The following is a 17,216-nucleotide window of genomic DNA, read 5'->3' as shown; positions in this document are numbered from 1 at the left end:
CCTGCCGCCGCTGTCGCCGGCAACGCTCTGGCCCGCCATTGTGGAAATTCAAACCTGTCCCGTTTGTGCCTTTCTATTAGCGACAGATTGAGGACTGAGCTTATCTGAGCTCACCAGAATGTGTGTGTGTGTGTGTGTGTGTGTGTGTGTGTGTGTTTGTGGAGACAGAGGGTGTGCAGGTAATGAATTGGTGTCAGCGAGGGCATAAAGAGTTAAATGAGGTCTAATCTGCTAATAGCAAGCAATGGCACAAAATTATCGACAGCTTGCACACAATGCAAAACCTTAAACACACACACACACAAAAAAACACCAAATATCATTATGAAAAACACTTGCAGTGCAAAAAATAAATAAATAAATAAAGTGCCTCTGTGTATTTGTCTTAATTTCAGCATCAACATTTTATAATCAGCCAACACCCCCCCCCCCCCCCCCCCCATGAATAATCCGCACGGTAATTTCTTTCTTTCTCCCCTTTTTGTTCCTGGCATTTTGGTGCAGCAAGATAAGGGCTCAAAAACAACAGAAGGGCTCGCAGAGTGAAAAAGAAAAAAAGACAGATAGATAACATTGATATCAACTCCTACACAACACAGTCATTCTCTTATCTGGGCTTTTTATCGCAGTTTCGCTTTTTTTTTTTTTTCTTTTTTCTTCTATTTTCTTTCTTTCTTTCTTTCTTTCTCTCTTTCTTTCTTTCTTTCTAAGCCTTCCACTCCCCGTTCTTTGTGGACTCACAGGGACCAAACAAAAAAAAAGGAGCACTGCCCTTAAAAAGTCAGGTTTTGGTACCACATGAACCTTAATGGTGATTTGCCACATCATCATTCTGGTTAATCTGGTTAAAATGCAGCAGCAGCAGCAGCAGCAGTGTGTTGAAGAGATAGAACTGGTCACATATAAAAAAAACTAAAAAAAAAAATCTGACTGCGGGCTGGAAAAGAAAATATGTTCAGATATGTGATCTAGTGAAATGGGAGGGGAGTTGCTTATTAGCAGACACAGACAGGAAGATTGGTTGGTAGAAGCAGACTGACACACACACACACACACACACACGCACGCACACACACAATCTTGTCCCAGCCTACACTGCAGCCATATTTCTGAGAAGAGGAAAAACTATTTCACACACAGACTTATCGTTGCTCTGTGTCAGACGAAAAGCTTCTCTGGGTTTAATCTATCAAGGTCAGCTAGTGTGGCCCGGACAAACAGCATGTTGTTCCGTCCCGCTGCTCCCTGCTGGAGAACACAACATCTGACTGGCTCGCTGGAGGGATGACTCACTGACCCGGCTACTGGATGACTTATATGACAAGCAAGACCAGACTTCTCGTGTGAAAATAACACATGTGCAAAAGACGCCGCTGCGTCATGATGAATTGATCCTGGGTTGGGAAACGTGTCTGGCGTCATTTAAAATCAAATGTTTCTTTTCATTGAAATACACTAGCGCAGCCTTGTTGACATGTTTCAGAATCAGGTTTATTGCCAAGTAGTTTTAGTATGTGTGTGTTTTATTAAAGAGAGAGGTAGATGGGATCAGTTTCATTGTTTTTATTAACATTTGCTGAGCTGTTGTGTGTGTTTTTTTTTTTTTTTTGGTAGCATCAAAAACAATAAAATGAAAAAACCTTTGGGCAGAATATGAGATCTGGACTGCGCTGGTCTTCCTGCATGAGAGGCCTCACTGAGATGTAAATAAAGATTCATTATAAATAAGTGGACTAGCTGTGACTAGCTCAGAGCTAGTATTCAACAGTCCAAAGTAGATCACATTATACAGTCGGTTACAAGCAGCTTATTTTATTTATTTATATTTTTGTGAAATGTGCTAACTTGCTTTTCTGGCCAAAAAATTAGATGAGAGGATCCATCCCACTATAATATCTGTATGCTAAATAGGAAGCTACCGCCAGCAGCTGATTAGCTTAGCATAAAGACTGACAACAACAGGGGGAAACAGCGAGCCGGACGCATTGACTTCCTGGAGTCAATAGGAGGCGCTGGTAGGCAGATTTTGTCGCCTTTTGACAAAGCCAGGCTAGCTGTCTTTATGATAGGATAAGCGTGTTTTCTGAATTGCCAAATTATTCCTTTTAACAGCCCTGCAAGAAAACCTGTTTCTTGAAATGTTATAATATTCATATTAAATGCAACTGCAAACATGTTTAAAACACAGCAGGACTCACTATCTTGCCCATGGACGCGTCAGCAGGGAGGACAGGAGCAGAGATGTCACTTTACAGCAACATCTGCCGGCTGGTTGACTGCCCCTATATAGGACTTTTCATATCTAAAGGTTAGTCAGACTTAATAAACCGCATTATAATACCCTTGGGTTATCTTGTATTACATATAACACCAGTATTATTCAACCCTTCGGTTACCAAATGACCCTGTGTGTTCATTTTCAAGATTTCACATAGCCCTTGATACCTCAGTCCCAAAAACAATAGTAAAGCCAATGAGAAACCACCTCCTACATGCTGGCGCTAGAGGCCAGTTTCAGTTTAGGAGTAAAATGGAGAGCAGAACTGACCAAAATAATAGCCCAACTACTGCTATTACTGTCCTGGATATTGCTTTTTATGCGAACCTTTGTCTTAAAATTCTGCAGAAACATTGCTGCAATTATTACGGTTGATTTCATTTGATTCCGCAATTGATTAGTAATATACATGTTTTTATTTTACCGATGGAGTTCAATAGAGTTGTTGCAGGGGCGACGTATTTTTGTAGGCCAGCCCGGAAGTTAGCACGGCCCTGGTTCCCTCGACAAAAAGCCGGTGGGATTTTTCCATGGGATTTCGGGTTACTGCAGAAAATAAACCCTGTGGCGAACAAAAGTTTATGATACTTAAACGTTTTGTTCAGCGAGATAATCTTTGCAAATGAACACCACTTTTGTGATTGTTGAAAGCGAATGTTAGTCACCACCGCTAAGCTTAACTTAACAAAACACTAAAAGAACTAAAAGAATACCACTGGTTAGCAACCGCCTTTTTTAAAAGACACATAAAAGCTTCAAAAATGTACGAGTGGGGGTATCTACGGACGTATTTTATGCAGAACAAAACATTAAAATCTCTTAAGCTTGTGTGAACCGCAGACCCTTATTTCAGGAATCTAACCAAAAGCCCGTTCAAAACACCCACTGACTGAATGGGTGTTCCAGCGGAACCGGAAGCGTAAAAACGCTAACTCGTATCCAGGTTTTAGCCCACTCATGGTGCGAACTAATAATCCTGTATGTATAAAAAAACTCCCCACCAACATGATGGAAACCGAATCCATTTATCAGGATTTCTTCCAACGCAATAAGTCAATGCTCACATCCAACGACTTGAACAGAAACCCAGCAAATTGACTAGCAGCGGACGCCATCATCTACACCATCCTGATCGAGGGAGAGGTGTGATGGTGTAGATGGGGAATTTCCCCTCGTGGGGGGGGGGGGGGGGTGAGAGGAGGAAGGAGGACAGAAGTTCAGTTGGACAGACAGAGAGCTGGAGAGCTAAAGATAAGAGACGGGGGGGTGGGGGGCAAATGGGTTAGAGGATTTGGATGCAGGGAGCATATCCATCAGGGATCTTTCCTGGTATCAAACTGGAGCGATCAGTGATAAAAGGTCTACCTGGAAACGGCTGTAGCTGCAGTGGGAGTTCACTGGGCTGCAAATAGGCCTGTCTGCCCCTACTCCTGTCTGCCCCTACTCTCTCTATCTCTCCATCTCTATGTCCCCCCCCCCCCCCAGCCACTCTTGTCGCCTTTATAATGACTCGAAAAGCCAGTAATACAAGTTTTCTTTATACTCTGCAGAATGGTCATTAGTACCAGACGAAAGCAATGATCTGTTTTTTTGGCCCGGGTTGTTTTCACACATCTACACATCCCACAGGATCTGCAAATAAAAATTCACTTCTCAACATCTCAATACTCTTCTTCCAATCGCATGACCACGACAGAATCTCTCGATCTGCCCTCCCTTCCTCTCTCTGCACTTCATCTCCCTCCTCCTCCTCCTCCTCCTCCTCCAAAAAAAAAAAAGGAAAAGCTCCACAGAGGAAAAGAGAAATGAAAAGAGGAGAGGGTTTTTCTTCTTTCTGCTGCGCCCCACCCATTTCTAGATAGAGAGAGAGAGAGAGAGAGGGGGAGAAGAAGAAGATGAGGAAGAAAAAAAAACATAATTTATCTGTGTATTATCAAGAAAGGCAGACACTTTAATCAGTCAGCTATGAAGTCAGTATTTCCATTCTTATCTGTCGCAGGAGTGGAAATGGAGAGGAGATAGCGTTCTGGGAGCCCATCGGTGGGCAGGAATGATAATGGGGGGGGGGGGGGGGGGTTGAGGGGGTGAGGGGGGGGGACGGGGGGGGGATAGGGCTAGGCTATTGGACCGCTGTGTCAGCGCTATCTGCACCCATTATCAACAGCCTTATCGGCCCTACCATCAGCCTCGCTGTAATGGGGCCAGTTCAACTTTCCACATTATCATACCGCCAAGACCTGGTTCACCAAGGCTAGGGGTCTGGCTGGAGACAGAGAGAGAGAGGGAGGGAGAGAGAGAGAGGAGGTGGGGAGGAGGGGGCAGATAGATATAAAGAAAAGAAAGGGTGATAGAGAAGTGGAGGTGGAAGGGTAGAGATCGAGGGAGTAGGGTTTACAAAAAAAAATAGTGGAGGGTCGCGAGGAAAGAGAAAGGAGAGAGAAAGGAGATTGAATAACCGAGGGGGGGGTGTCCAAAAATCATAATAAACATTCAAAAAAAACATTAGGCTTTGTTATTCAACCTGATATTGCGGTGACATTGTGTTGCGCTCTGTTGTTGCGTCTATGCATTGGGGGGAGTGTTTACGCTCTTGACTTCCTGTCTCTCCAGGCTGTTAAGTTATATTAGATCAACACGCCCGTAATAAATTGTGTTACAACAGGGCTTCATTAATCTGGAAGATTACATTAGTTAAGTTCTATAGATCCCTCAAGCTTTGTCTATCGAAAGAGAAGATGAAACAATATGTCAAGATATTTCACAAATGTGTCCCCCCCCCCCCCCCCTCCTTAACCCATTTTAGACCTTCCTTTTATGGTCTTCAATCCCATACGGTTATTTTAGACTTTCTAGACTTTAGAAAGCTCCTAAACAACTGTTTTCACAGGCTGAGTAGTCCTCCCCCATGACTAGTGAACTGACCTTCCTGGGTAAAATGTGAGAATGAGTGCCCCTTTAAAAAAAGGGAGGGATTTCAAAATATTTCACTGTATTTCACATAATGGCACTGTATCAATTATATTAGCGTTGACCGGTAGCTATGTGCATAAAGACTCAAATTCACACCAGAAACCCCAAATTATTCCCACCCAAAATATATCAAAATCTGAAACACTGTATGCAAGCATGCATGTTTGCAGTAAATGGACCTCACCTTATATAGTGCTTTTCAAACTTAACGGTTCATTCACACACATTCACACACACACACACCAATGGTGATCGAGCCGCAACGCAAGGTGCTGGCCTCTCCATCGTGACAGCAACGTACGGTTCAGCGGTCACCAATGTCGACAAACTGACATTTTTTTTGGCTTGTGACTACAAGTTGTAACAATTGTGAATAATGGAGAAGTCACCTGACAGAACATTTATTGGCAACTACTCTGACAATCAGTTCATCGTTTATATCATGTTTAAGCCAAAATGGCAATATTCCCTTTTTCCAGTTTATAAAATATTAGCAATACTGCTTTTCTCTTTGGTTTGTTTAATTTCGAATTGAACATCTTTGGTTTTTAGACAGTTGAGTGGATTAAAAAAAAAAAAAAAAAAAAAAAAAGACATTTAATTATGTCGGTTTCTGCCTGTTAAATGTTTTTCCTTGCTCTTGGTGGGAACTGTTTGACGAGCACAAGCCCTCTCTGTTAAGTCACTATTTAAAAGTCACATTCAAAATAAAGACAATGTAGTCCACACAGCACAGTGCTGGAACACTTTGAGGTATAATTAAGATAGTAATGATAATCTTTAGCTCCAAGAGCTCTCATATAATCACTCCAATGAAAACATATTGTGTATTTACAGTGAATCCTAATAGAGACAGCGATTTCCTCTTGAAATCTTTTTTTTTACAGTGACTGATTTATATTTAATGCTCCTAATGTGACGTCTTTTCACCTGTGGCACATCCTGTACAGTCTACGAGCCTACTGCAGACCAGACACACACACACACACACACACACACATACACCTCTCCCACCCCACTATACATACATACATACAAACACACACACACACACAGCCAGTTAATTGGCAGCTCACTTATCAGTCAGGGAGCCAGAACACGGTAGTTTACACAAGCACAAAGCAATCCAAAGGCTTGGATCACGGTAACACTGCTGGCTCACATGACTCATAATGTACACAGCAAGACGTGAGAGATACTGAGAGAGAGACAGAGGGAGAGAGAGAGTGATACCTCACTCATCACTCCCCAACACGGCCGTGGTCAGCCTTCCGTTCCGAAATGTAATCAAATGCATAAACACTACATTTAAATGTAGACTAATTAATAGACCAGACGGTGAGTTTCAGAATGTACACCTGCCCAGGCCATCGCTGAACGAGTGTGTGCTTGAGTAGACGGACAGAGGCTGGTCTAGACCAGATACCCCTCTCCCAGGAGGAGCTCCTCCAGCATCTCCTCTTTTCACTCCTATCCTGCACAATGCTGTAGAAATAATCAAGAGCTGGACATCAAACTATTAGCTATGTCTGCGTACATGTGCTGTGTGTGTACATGTGTTCCCTGCACTGTGTGTAAGCACTGTATGCTAACAGCTACTGAGAACAGGAGGCAAAGTCCTTGTATGTGTCAACACACATGGCCAATGGGGTTGATTTTGAATTTGCTTATGACGTTTCACCAGCGACTAAATGAAATAATAAAAACAGCTTATGGGCCTCTTTCTGCGTCTTCATTGCATTGACCCTTCCCCTGTCATTCAGGACCGTTTCCATCGTTGCGATCCATTCCAAGTTAGAACTTGGAAACCTCTTGCTACTTATACAAGCTGACCAAATCATTTCGCCCATCTCCCAGACCTCCCCAGATCACAGCTGAAGACGACAGTTAATACTGTGAATGAAAGTAAAATAATAATAGTTAAATCAGTTTTCAATGTAGCTAAAAAAAAAAAAAAAAGGACAACAAACCAGAAAATAAAATGACCCTTCTCGTCCTATTTCTCAAAACAAGAGTTTAGTTTAGTTTCTGTTTCCCCCCCCCCAGATATTATCATACGAGTACAATTGAATTATCCTATAATTAAGAAATATTACTTCACTCATACATATATCAAATAAAGGAGTATGACATGATGAGTCTAACACTGCATTTTGCATGTTTGTTTATTGTGTCTTCAATATGTTACTCAGGTGTCACACTCCTTCCAGCATACTGACATGAGATCATTATTTCTGATGAAGGATTTTCAATGCAAAGCTGTCAGTTATAAAAACCTCCCTCATTGCACATAAGACCCAAATGAAAACACACACACACCAAAAAAAAATGCTCTACAAAAAAAAGCTAAAAAATATACGAAAACTTAACAGATACAAGGTTTCCTGCCAACAGTGACGATATGACATGACGGGCTTTTTGTTCACTTGATGGCTGACTGCACGGGGAGCAGGTGCACACAGGTTCAAAGGTCAGTGCGAATGAATGTGTGTGTATTAAGCACTTCATGATCCATCTAGGGACGGCGGAGTATTGTTCCATTTTGTCAGGCTGCTGTGACCTTTGACCTCTCGACTGTTTGTCCGTTTTAATATTGTTGATCTGGGAATTCAGGCTTCAAGCCACACTTGCATTTATTGCCGGTTGGTCCGGAAAGGAGCAGTTGCGAAGTGTGTGTGTGTGTGTGGCCTTGTATTACTCATGTTGTGGGGACATAAATCTGTTTACACAGTCAAAAGGCAAGTCCCCATAACGTCAGTCATTAAATTTAGGCCGCCTACATCCCTTTGGGTTAGGTGAAAGAAAGGACAACTCCCCAGAGGAAATTATAATGCACTGGCACCAGTTCTTCTTCTCGTTCTTGTTCAAAGTTTTCACCTATTTAGGGTTAGGCAAGTAGTGCTTATGATTAGAGTGAGTCCCCAGGTAATGAATGTAAGTCAGTGTAATGTCCTCTGAAGTGATGGAAACGTGTGTGTGTGTGTGTGTGTGTGTGTGTGTGTGTGTGTGCGTGTGGGTGTGGGTGTGTGTGTGTGTGGCTGTAAAAGCAGGTCAGGCGGTGTTGTTTGCCCAGGTTGCCTTAAAACCCCAGAGCAGAGTGCTCAGCACAGTAGGAGCAAATGGTCCGTCTTATCACCGCCGTTAGGGGGGCCTTGTCATAACACTGGCTCTCTCTCTCTCTCTCTCTCACACACACACACACACACACACACAGATATATCCACACGAACACACTGTCGAGTGTCCAGAGTCATTCAGACCAGAGATCAGAGCCCACGGCTATCCCACACACAAATTCTCCGACAACTCCTACAACCATACACTATACACTAGTGTACACACACACACACACACACACACACACACACACACACACACGCACACAGCTGCTTTAGCCCATACACCCCAAATAATTTGACCATTGACCACATGTTGATGGAAAAACCTTGCATGATGACCATCACCGCACCATCGCCCGTGTTTTCAGGCGTCCGTGGGACAGTAGCTCAAGGATTCTTTGGTTACTCTGGTTAAACACCCACCATCTCTAATAGAAAGCACATCAGCCGTGAGTTAAGCCCTCACAAAGCTCCCTGGGAAGAGCAGGCAGAGTGGTAATTACTGCTAGAGCAAACAGTTTGGGGCGTAGATTACGCTACTGTTGGTTGGGGTAATGTTTTCTCTCCTCCCTCGTCTGCTGAGTCGTCAGCGCCGAGGTCAAGGGTGAAACCGTTTACAACGGCTCTGAGTTGGGGAGCCATAATTCACCACAAGGCCGTCCCCTGGGTAAATAGCAGGAAAGGGCAATAACTCATCCACACACCAAACACAAACGGTGTTTCCTCTGTAACCCTGCCCACTTCCCCCTTTTGGTGTATCTGACCGCGCACACACACACACACACCAACCCACGCTCGGATGGCCGCAGCATAAAACATATTCATGCAAAGAAGCTAGCACCACTAACAGGGGCAGAGAGAAAACAGGCAAATCCACGAGGTATCTCATTTTGAAAGAATTGAGAGGAAGAGAAGAAGTCAAGTTCAATAACACGTAGGTCACATGACAAGGACGTTATTAAACCATTATTTAATAACCATTAAGTGGATTTTCAGCTTCTTCAACCTTCAAATATCCAATCAGGATATATCAGGACTGCTTTGGCTGCCCACTGAAAACTTGGATCATCGCTATGTTTTTGAAGTGTTCTAGGTATTTTGTCCGCCTCCCTTGCAGACACATGTGTGTGCATGCAGAAACATTGCAGCTCCCAGTTATCGCATCGTAAGCATGAGAAACGATACCTAATCTGTCACCATCTAGCTAGTTTAATATCTGCCAGTCGAATCAGCCCAGTGCGAGTCATCCAGCTGATGCTGTCACGCCCTCCCCCCACCCCGGGCTTGCTGTACGCTCTTCAAGTTTTATGCCTTTAACAGAAAAGAATATATAAATTTTTTTTTAAAAAAATCACCCTGGAGATAATCATCGACGAACACCAAAATTTCCCAACATGTTTGCACTATCTTACACAGAATCTGGAATGAGTATTACGTGGTATTCATTTTAATTAAATTAATCAATGACAATGCTTGTTAGGGAGGAGAGAGGGGAGAGACGAGGAGTGGAAAGTGTGTGTGGGGTGGGGGGGGGGTGAGTGAGAAAAGATTGAGGGAGAAAAGAAATGCATTCACACCTATCATCTAATTATACAACAACATTAATCCCATTAGGGCTGGAACTGATTGCCAGGGTCCGGACCCCAGCTGCTCCTGCCTGGGCCTGTTGTTATTGCGGTGGAGCCGTGGCTCCTGCCTGCTCTCGCCTGATAACAACTCTTATCACACTTGGCGATCTCTATCTGCACCGGAGATCGGGCCCCGCGGCTTATCGAAAGTTCACATCAAGCTAAAAGCAGAACAAAAAAGGAGAAAAGAAAAAAAACACACACACACACACACACACACAAGGCAAAGCCACCAAGGCGCTGCGTGAGTCTGTGTGAGTGTGTGTGTGTGTGTGTGCTTGGAATTCAGACGTGCTTGTGTGTTTTATTTCACTTTGGCTCACACAGAATGAATTAATCTCTCGATTGTTGTTTGTCCGTGTAACGATCACGTGACCCGAGCCTTGTCAGACTACAGATAAAAAAAAAGAAAAGAAACAAAGCAACACATTCCTTTCACACAGCTGCCGCTACACTCGACTGGAACCTATCTCCAGTCATTTTAGAAAAAAAAAACACACACACCTCTTCTGTAAGCTTTAAAAGAAGTTTAACCACTGGTTGTTTTTTTTTTATGAGAAAGAAAGAAGCGAAAGGAGGAGAAGAAAAGGGGGAGGAGGAGGTCAGTATGGTGATTTCCTTGTCTGGCCTCTGCAGGCATCCTGGTTTGCTTTGAGCCGTGGGAGGCAGCATATTATTCATGCTGACCTCTGAGCTGTAGCACTGATGTCTGAGGAGCCAGGCTTTCTCTCACACACACACACACACACACACAAATAATCAGCTGTGTGGATCTGCAGGATGTTATCTATCTACCATCAGCAGGCCCCCTTATCAGCCTCAAACATCTTTCACAGGAGGGGTGGGGGAGCAGCAGAGCTGGCTGGGCTGCCATTAAAAACACACCACAACACATTCATCTAGCAGCTATGTATTCCACACACTTTTTCACTCTTTCTCTATCTCTTTCTACCCACTATCTACCTCCACTCCTCCTCTTCTCGTCCCTCTTACCCCCCCCCCCTCCCTCCCCGCGCTCTCCCTCTGCTTTTTCTTTTCTTTTAATTATCTAGAGATCCACCCCTAGCTAATCGCAAACAAAACCACTGACAACAACGTGACAACGCTGGGAAAATGGCATGCAACAGCCAGATGTAATTACAATGTGCCCTCCATCCTCCATCTCTCCTTCCATCTCCCCAGCCTCCCATCTCTCTCTCCGTCTCTCTTTTTGCCTTCTGCGATATCAGCGGCAGCGATCGCCGCCAAGTTTTATCACGTCTCCCATCTCAACCACCAAAATATAAGCCCAGGGATCCAGCCTCAGTGGGCTGCCTGCCTGCTTGCCTGCCTTCCTCCTATCTCTCTATCAAGGAGAGAAGCCTTATCGGGCTGAAAGATCACCAACTGTTGGGGAGGATGACGCACAAAGAGACGCAGACAAATATCTATCTTCTGCACAAACACCCACTTCTCCTCCTCAACTAGGGGCTTCCAGAAAGCCCTGGACTTAATCCATTGTTGTTGGGGGTAAAAACTTTAGACAAGATATCCCTGCTATGTCGTCTTAATGCACTGCTCTGTTGTGTGTGTGTGTGTGTGTGTGTGTGTGTGTGGGTGGGGGGTTGTTGTCAATTGTTGCTGTTTTTCTGGTGGTACTTACAAAAGTTATTTCAGGTCAGAGAATCAGGTAGAATCAGGGGGAAAAGCTTCACTCTTCTAGAGCTGCACACTACCAAACTACATCACATGCAGGGCCCGGGGTGGAATGCATACATCTTTGGTAAAAGTGCCGATACAATACCTGGGTTTGGACTGATATCAATACTAAAAAAAAAAAATTGGCAAAATGATTATTGAAGCCAAGGAACGCTCTGATAAGAGAGAGGAAGTCGAGAGATTCAACACCAGCCTTCGGTACTCGACAGTTTTTGATCCTCAGTGACACAGACACACTTTGGTGAATACCCGGCCCTTATCGCTTGTCTACCATGATGATACACTGGGGGTTGTAGGTTCGCCCCAAATTGCAGGAAGCACCTGCACCCCCTTCCCTTTATCACAGGCGGTTCGAGTTCAAGTGAATGAGAAGCAAACATGTAATTAGTGCAAATCAATTCAAAACGCAGTCCTCGTGGCCTTAGCTGCCTCACTTAGTGGCAGCAACAGGTGACTTCGGATTAACGCTAATGTCTCTGTAAGCGGTCGCCCATCACACCCGATTCTGTGGAGGTTTTTGCGAAAGACATTTAACGCACAGTTGATTTTTCTATCCATGGTGTCGAATCAAAACCACTCCCTCACGTTAACTTCTTGGATATTTGTTTGTCAGCACAGGCTCACTAGCGTCCTCCATTTTGCATAAATTGAAGAGGACAAATTGAATGGTTTACTGGCAGGTCAACAGGGCCGCACTGCAATTCTTCCCTTGGAATGTTAAGAATTAAACAAGTTACCAGTCTGTTTCCACCCTTATGGGCCAAAATGTCAGTGTGCAAAATAAAAAATGCAAACAAAAACAGACATTACGGCTCCAAACACACAGTGAAGCGGATCAGAAAAAAAAAACAACTAATAACAATCACTAAACAACCAGTTGTATACTATCAAACTGCATCGATGTGTGGTAGGAATCATTTTCAGACAGGAAGTTAGAGGTGTATAACTGTGACAATGTCACTCGACCCAACAACACTGTGACCTGGCTGGAATTTGTCATATCAGTAACAGCGGGCAGCGTGCTCAAAACAACATGGTGGACACACTGCATTAAGTAGTAATATAATAGTAGTAGTGGTAGCACCAGCAGCCCCCACCTCTGCTGAACCCACCCCCCCAACGCACACACACACACACACACACACACACCCCAGCCGAACAAAGTCCTAATCACTCCTCACTCTTTCCTATCAAAATGTCTGCCAAATCACAAGAGAGTCATGGGGCTAGGAGCCTGGCTGGCCTCGACCGCAGCCGGGGCCTGGTGCACTGGGAAGCATAGTGGACCAGAAGCGCTGATAAAGACAACCATGACACCACTGAGACACACACACACACTCTCTCTCTCTCTCTCTCTCTCTCTCTCTCTCTCTCTCTCTCACACCAAGTCTAGCCTGAGTTTATCAGCCTCAGGGTCTGGAATACATCTCCAGGCCTCAGGCTGCTAGCTTTACTGTAAGTGCCTACTGGGAGTTCACAGCTGATATGCCTCTCTATGGAAACATTATGAAAAAAAAAACAGGAAGTGAGAGACTATATAGACTGAGTTGCGGTGTCACATCGGAGAATCTCATCAAGAGAAATCCTTCATGGGATATTCAGCGGACCCGCTTGATCATCCGACAAGGAGTTTGGTCAAACATAGTTTTAAACAAGAACAAATAAAAATGATTCCTGTTGCCGAGACCCTCAAAGGGTTCTTTTTCTTTTTTAGAAAAGTCAGAGAAAAGTAAACTTTGGTTCGTTTTTTCTGCAGAAAAATGTACCAATTCATACTTCACATTGTTCAATAATGTCCGATAATCATGACATTACATCTATAAGCAACGACCACATACTGCATGCCACCTGAGGTAATAACAAAGTGGGTATGTTGTTTTATGACAGAATATAAATAAAACTCCATAGTCGCACCTTAAAATGTTTGACACCAGCCCGGCAGCCACATAATGACACTGTTGACAGTTCTGCACTTTAGCTTTTTAGCTTTTTTAAGCTAATGTTAACGTTACCCTCGCAGACTGACAGGACGCTCTGCGTCACAGCTCCAGATCCTGGAGGACGACGACATCATCTGCGTGAAAGCTGCCACTGTACACTACAACAAGCTACCGAGCTACTTCCTAGCTATCTTTCCAACTCACGGAATTCACTTTAATTAGCTCCAGCTGAGTAAATTCGCCAACAACAGTAGCTCTGATCTGGAAAAATCAACTGACTGACACCTTTCACCCCCTTGACCTCATCACTGTTAATAATGTAAGTTATGACTGAAATTGTGATTTTCATATAAAAAGTTGTTGTTGTTGTTGTTTTTTTTAAGTTTGCAGTAACTTGGGGAGCTGACGTAATGCTCCTTGCACCCTTTGACCTCTTTGCTCTTAACAACGCTCACAAGTGAGGTTTGCCATTAGACCAGGAAGAAAAAAAAAGGGGGGGGGGGGGGGGGTCACTGCCATTAGATGCATCAAATACACCTGCCTGCCACCAGAGCCAGGGCACTTAATCGGGGGTTATTTTGGTCAGAAATGTCAATCCATTAATATCATATGAAAGCATTTTTATGTAAAGTGATACCAGCCTAAACTTCCAATCTTTTTTTTGTTTTTCTGAGAACACAGTGATCCCTGATGACAACATGTTATTATTTGCTCAATGTGATAACTTTGCCAAACAAACGCTCCTGCTGATGCAATGGTTTCCACGCCACCTGTGGCTTCCAAATAGATGCATGCACACTTTTTTTTCCCCTTAATCTTTCATCTCCAGTACGAAATGACATAGACCACATAGACTGAGCCTCTCCGTCAGCTCAGAGCGCAGCAGGCACAGGCAGCAAGAGCAGGAGGAGGAGGGGGGGGGTTAACGACAACATCATTAATATGCTTTTATATCAACTTTGAATATCAGTCACCAGCGATAAACCTTCAGATGGGTTTTTTTTTTTTTTTTTTTTTTTTATATATAAACAGGAAGAAGTCGTCAAGCAAGGAGACCAGCCAAGCGCCAGAGCAAGAAAAGGGGCCTTTCAAACGGCCCCCGAGATGCATTATTGTGTTAAAAGCGTAGATGAAAAAAAAAAAAAAGAGAGAGAGAGAGAGAGAGAGAGAGAGAGAGAGAGATCCAATTGTAAGCAGCTATCAGCCGGAGAGATCAGCCAGGCGGCCTATCTGACGCCCCATCTCTGGAAAAGAGAAGTGAAAAGCCAGGGGGAAATGCAAACGGCGGCCTCAGACAGAAAACAAATAAAAAAAAATAAAAAAAATAAAAAAAATAAAAAAAATAAAAAAATAAAAAAGATCCAATTTTAATCCTTATCGGGGGCTCACATCGGATCGCTGCTTTATCTCTGTCCACATCGGCTTTTTCAGAGAACACTGACGTTTCCACAACAGAATTAAACAGGAAGCCAACGGCAACGGTTTGAGCTGCCAAATGGACAAAGCATTCTTCACAGGGTAAAACGTGAAAACTTTACTCTTTGATTTTCATACATATATATATCTATATATAGATATATAGATATATATAGATAGATATAGATGTGAGGCTGCCAGAGCGAGCGCTTTAACTCGTTTCTTTTGAAAAACGGTCCCAGACAAAGTGCAGGCTACAGCGGTCACTCGAGAGGAGAGCTCGCCGGCTGGAGCTGTAGCGGTGTCATGAAAGCCGCCGACCAGACAGCCGGTCGTCGCAGTTGGATTTCGTACTACTCATTAACTTTGTAGCGAGCGCGCAGTTCAGCACGCGGCTTCTTTCCCAGAGCGCGCTAGGCTCACACCGCACACACACACACACACAGACACACACACACTCCTACAGCAACAACAACAACAACAACAACAAATAAAACATTAAAGTAATGAACTTGTTTCATCCTTACGCTTTATCTGCCGGGGTTTGCTCTGCTTTCTCCGGGACATGGTTGCTCTTCCCTCGGACTACACGAGCCCGCTTGGACGGACTCACAGAGCGGCGGAGAAGCGGTCTGGTCCTTCTGTTTTCTGCTGCTTCTTCTTCTTCTTCTTCTCCTCCTCTCTCTCTCTCTTCTCTTCTCTTCTCTCTCTCTCTCTCTCTCTCCCCACCGTTTACCGCTGCGACGCGGCGCTCCGATCAGCGACCGGAGACCCGCCTGCACTTTGATATCTTCTGCCACGACAGCCGACGTGGAGCAGCTACCTGTCACACTGCCCTCCTTCTCCTCTCCCCAAACGTGCCTTCACCTCACCTTTCTCTCCCGTTTTCCTGCTACGCGTTATTCCTTCGCTGGGCGCGCCTCCGTCGCAACCCCTCCCCGCGTCTGTCGGCGAGCGCAGTGAGGCTGATAAACGGAATTAACGTTGATATTTAATAACAGTTATGTGGGTCAGCGAGAGCGACTGCTACTGTTTTCTGTCAAGTTTCCCCCGGCCGGTCCGCCCCCTCGTTCGCCTGCGCTCACTCTAAAACACGGGAGCCACTTTACATGGAGCTCGAGCGCTATGGTCAACTCTGCTTACTACTGAGGGGGCAAAACGCGCCTCGGGAACGCCCCTTACGTCTGACGTAGGGCACCGCACTCATGCGCTATTGGTTCACACTTATTCCACGTTAAAGCAAGCACTTTTTTTTCCTTTTTTTTTTAAATCTGTCAAAATAAAATACAATTAAATATATATTAAACTTCAGATTTCAATTGCGGGATTATTAAATAAGTACAAATGCATGAAAATATAGATAAATCAACGACCTTATTCCCGGGGAAGTTAATCATATATTCTGTGTACAGGCACTAAGAAATTTGAATATTTATTGTCAAATGAAATGCTCATTGAAGTTGATTTGTTTTATCCCTTTATGATATAGCTATTCTAACAATAAATTTAAAAAACAAGATTAACATAATAAACAATTATTCAGCAAGGGAAAATGTTTAGTATGTCATAAGAGCTACAAATTATTGTTTTGTGTATGTGGTCATAAACTTTTCCGTGTCCTACCTCAAATGAAGGATAACATGGTCTTCTATTGGGAGGCTAAGGGAATCCTGAAGCTTTTGGCGCTCACGAAAACTCTCAAAAGATGTGAGTTTTGTCCACATGATGATTTTCTGGAGCAGTCATTTACCTGAGCAGTGTGTCACCCCAGGATCACTTGATATTGTATAACATTCATAATTCAGATTTTATCAAGTGTGCAATGCGTGGTATTGCTGAGTGCTTTCATTGTTCTGTGCTTTGATTCTTGTTTAAATGCGATACAGACATGAGATAAGCCAGGATTTCCTTTTGGGATGGCGACCGGCTGTCTTGGTTTCCTGCGTGGATGACTCAGATTGAAGTAATCGCATTACAAAAGGTACCTACGAAGTTTGTTAGCAGTATTAGACTGTGGTGTATATTGAGGGTTTAAGGACATACATGGATTTTGGTGTGTAGACAATATTTTCTTGGATGTGTTTACCGTCACTAACATCAACACTAGACTATGAACAGCAGGTGAGGGGTAAATGAAGTTTTGAGTGTTGTTTTACACTGTTTGTGA

General features: G+C 43.8%; 1 protein-coding gene across 1 annotated transcript in view; it reads right to left on the bottom strand.

The window, feature by feature from the left end:
• zfpm1 (zinc finger protein, FOG family member 1) overlaps positions 1 to 15,627 on the bottom strand; it is an 86,413-nt gene extending 70,786 nt beyond the window's left edge. Inside the window, exon 1 of the mRNA XM_070907855.1 lies at positions 15,577 to 15,627. Within this exon, the coding sequence (XP_070763956.1) occupies positions 15,577 to 15,616 (40 nt within the window). The 5' untranslated portion in view covers positions 15,617 to 15,627. The remainder of the gene's footprint in view (positions 1 to 15,576) is intronic.
• Positions 15,628 to 17,216: the final 1,589 nt, after the last annotated feature.

This window comes from Enoplosus armatus, chromosome 6, assembly GCF_043641665.1.
Source record: "Enoplosus armatus isolate fEnoArm2 chromosome 6, fEnoArm2.hap1, whole genome shotgun sequence".
NCBI lineage: Eukaryota > Metazoa > Chordata > Actinopteri > Centrarchiformes > Enoplosidae > Enoplosus > Enoplosus armatus.
This window is presented reverse-complemented; position numbering and strand designations above follow the sequence as displayed.